This window comes from Cyprinodon variegatus, unplaced genomic scaffold (assembly GCF_000732505.1).
Source record: "Cyprinodon variegatus isolate N-32 unplaced genomic scaffold, C_variegatus-1.0 Scaffold3268, whole genome shotgun sequence".
In the NCBI taxonomy this organism is placed as follows: domain Eukaryota; kingdom Metazoa; phylum Chordata; class Actinopteri; order Cyprinodontiformes; family Cyprinodontidae; genus Cyprinodon; species Cyprinodon variegatus.
The window spans coordinates 7,278-8,506 of record NW_015153721.1 but is presented as its reverse complement, the minus strand read 5'-3'; the positions used below and the strand labels follow the sequence as shown (position 1 = coordinate 8,506).

Below are 1,229 nucleotides of genomic sequence, written 5' to 3'. Positions count from 1 at the left end.
TGCTGCTGTCTGTTTGGACCTTTCTGAACATGTGCAGCAAATGGACTTATCTAATATGGTGGACACTGAAGGGGGGGGGCTGAGACACTTAATATTCTAAGCATTCTCATGGCATTTTAGTGAAAGGATTTTTATAAAAAACATGATTAATGTGCACAAATAAGGAATAGTTGTATTAACCATACATGTAAACAGAGTTTTATGGGGCCCCCAGGAACTGCCTATTATTGCCTAATGGTAAATCCCCCCCTGTTCTTTACAGATGTATATCCATGTAGGTTATACCTGCGCTAATCACATTTCATATTTGAATGATATTGGTGATTTCCTTCATTAAAATGTGGTGATATTAAGAAGTAGAAGTTGAGTAGGGCCCACTAAAGGCCGAGGTACCAGATGCACCGCCCGCCACTGGTTCCATGTTTTGTCAGGTTTACCTTTGTCGCTGGTCATCTTCGATGTACGGTGTGACGTCCACGCCGACGGCTCGCACCAACCCACACGGGTGGCTGCGGCTATCCGGAGCAGGTAAATGGTGTCGGGCTGCAGGCCCTCCAAAAGATATTGGGTGCAGTTTTGCGGTAGCTCCACGTTTACGACGGCGTCATCCACAGCCGTGCGATAGGACAGTCTGTAGGCCAACACTCGCCCACGGCTGATCTTAGCAGGAAGAGGCTGCCACGTCACCTGGATGTCTGTTGCACTGTGGCTGGTCAGAGTGAGCTCCGGGGTACGTAGAGGCACTGCAGAAACGATGAACGTCCCTTTATAGCACATCGGCTTCAATCATCACAGAAAATAATTGGAGAACGTTCTTACCGTCTTCTAACGTGTGCTGGCTGACTTGGTCGGACATACGGCTGGCACCCATCGGCATGTAAGCCACAATATAAAAGCTGTAGTTCCGAGCTGGTTCAAGGTCATCGATAATGTAACTGGTCGTGTCGTTGCCAATGACAACCTGATATTCTTCATTGTTCAGACCTGAAATAAATGAAATTGAGCAGCAGGTGAGTGAATAGGTTTAACTTTGAGTTTTTCCACTGAAGATATCTGGAAAAGCTGTCAACAAATGTGCATGATTTGCATTTTTAGAGTCGCTGGTGAAATAATAATAGAGCTGCCTTCCTACATTAATTCTATTCAGTTTATTTCTATAGATCCAATTCCCATCATGTCATCTCAGGTCACTTTTCAGTTCACCAGATCATCCAGTCAGATTGATTCAA

The 1,229-nt window shown here is 45.2% G+C and overlaps 1 protein-coding gene across 1 annotated transcript; it reads right to left on the bottom strand.

The window, feature by feature from the left end:
- Positions 1-239: 239 nt before the first annotated feature.
- LOC107081176 (protogenin B-like) lies at positions 240-1,009 on the bottom strand. Its single transcript, XM_015369374.1, has 2 exons — positions 820-1,009; positions 240-743 (listed from the first exon to the last, which is right to left on the bottom strand). Exons 1-2 carry the CDS (start codon positions 875-877, stop codon positions 334-336), a joined length of 468 nt encoding a protein of 155 aa, XP_015224860.1. The 5' UTR covers positions 878-1,009; the 3' UTR covers positions 240-333.
- Positions 1,010-1,229: the final 220 nt, after the last annotated feature.

What these genes read in the sequence shown, in the direction of transcription:
- LOC107081176 (XM_015369374.1), bottom strand. Translation starts at nt 877, where the DNA reads ATGCCGATGGGTGCCAGCCGTATGTCCGACCAAGTCAGCCAGCACACG. An exon ending in CCAGCACACGTTAGAAGACG is followed by an intron (nt 744 to 819) that starts GTAAGAACGTTC and finishes TCGTTTCTGCAG; the next exon opens with TGCCTCTACGTACCCCGGAG.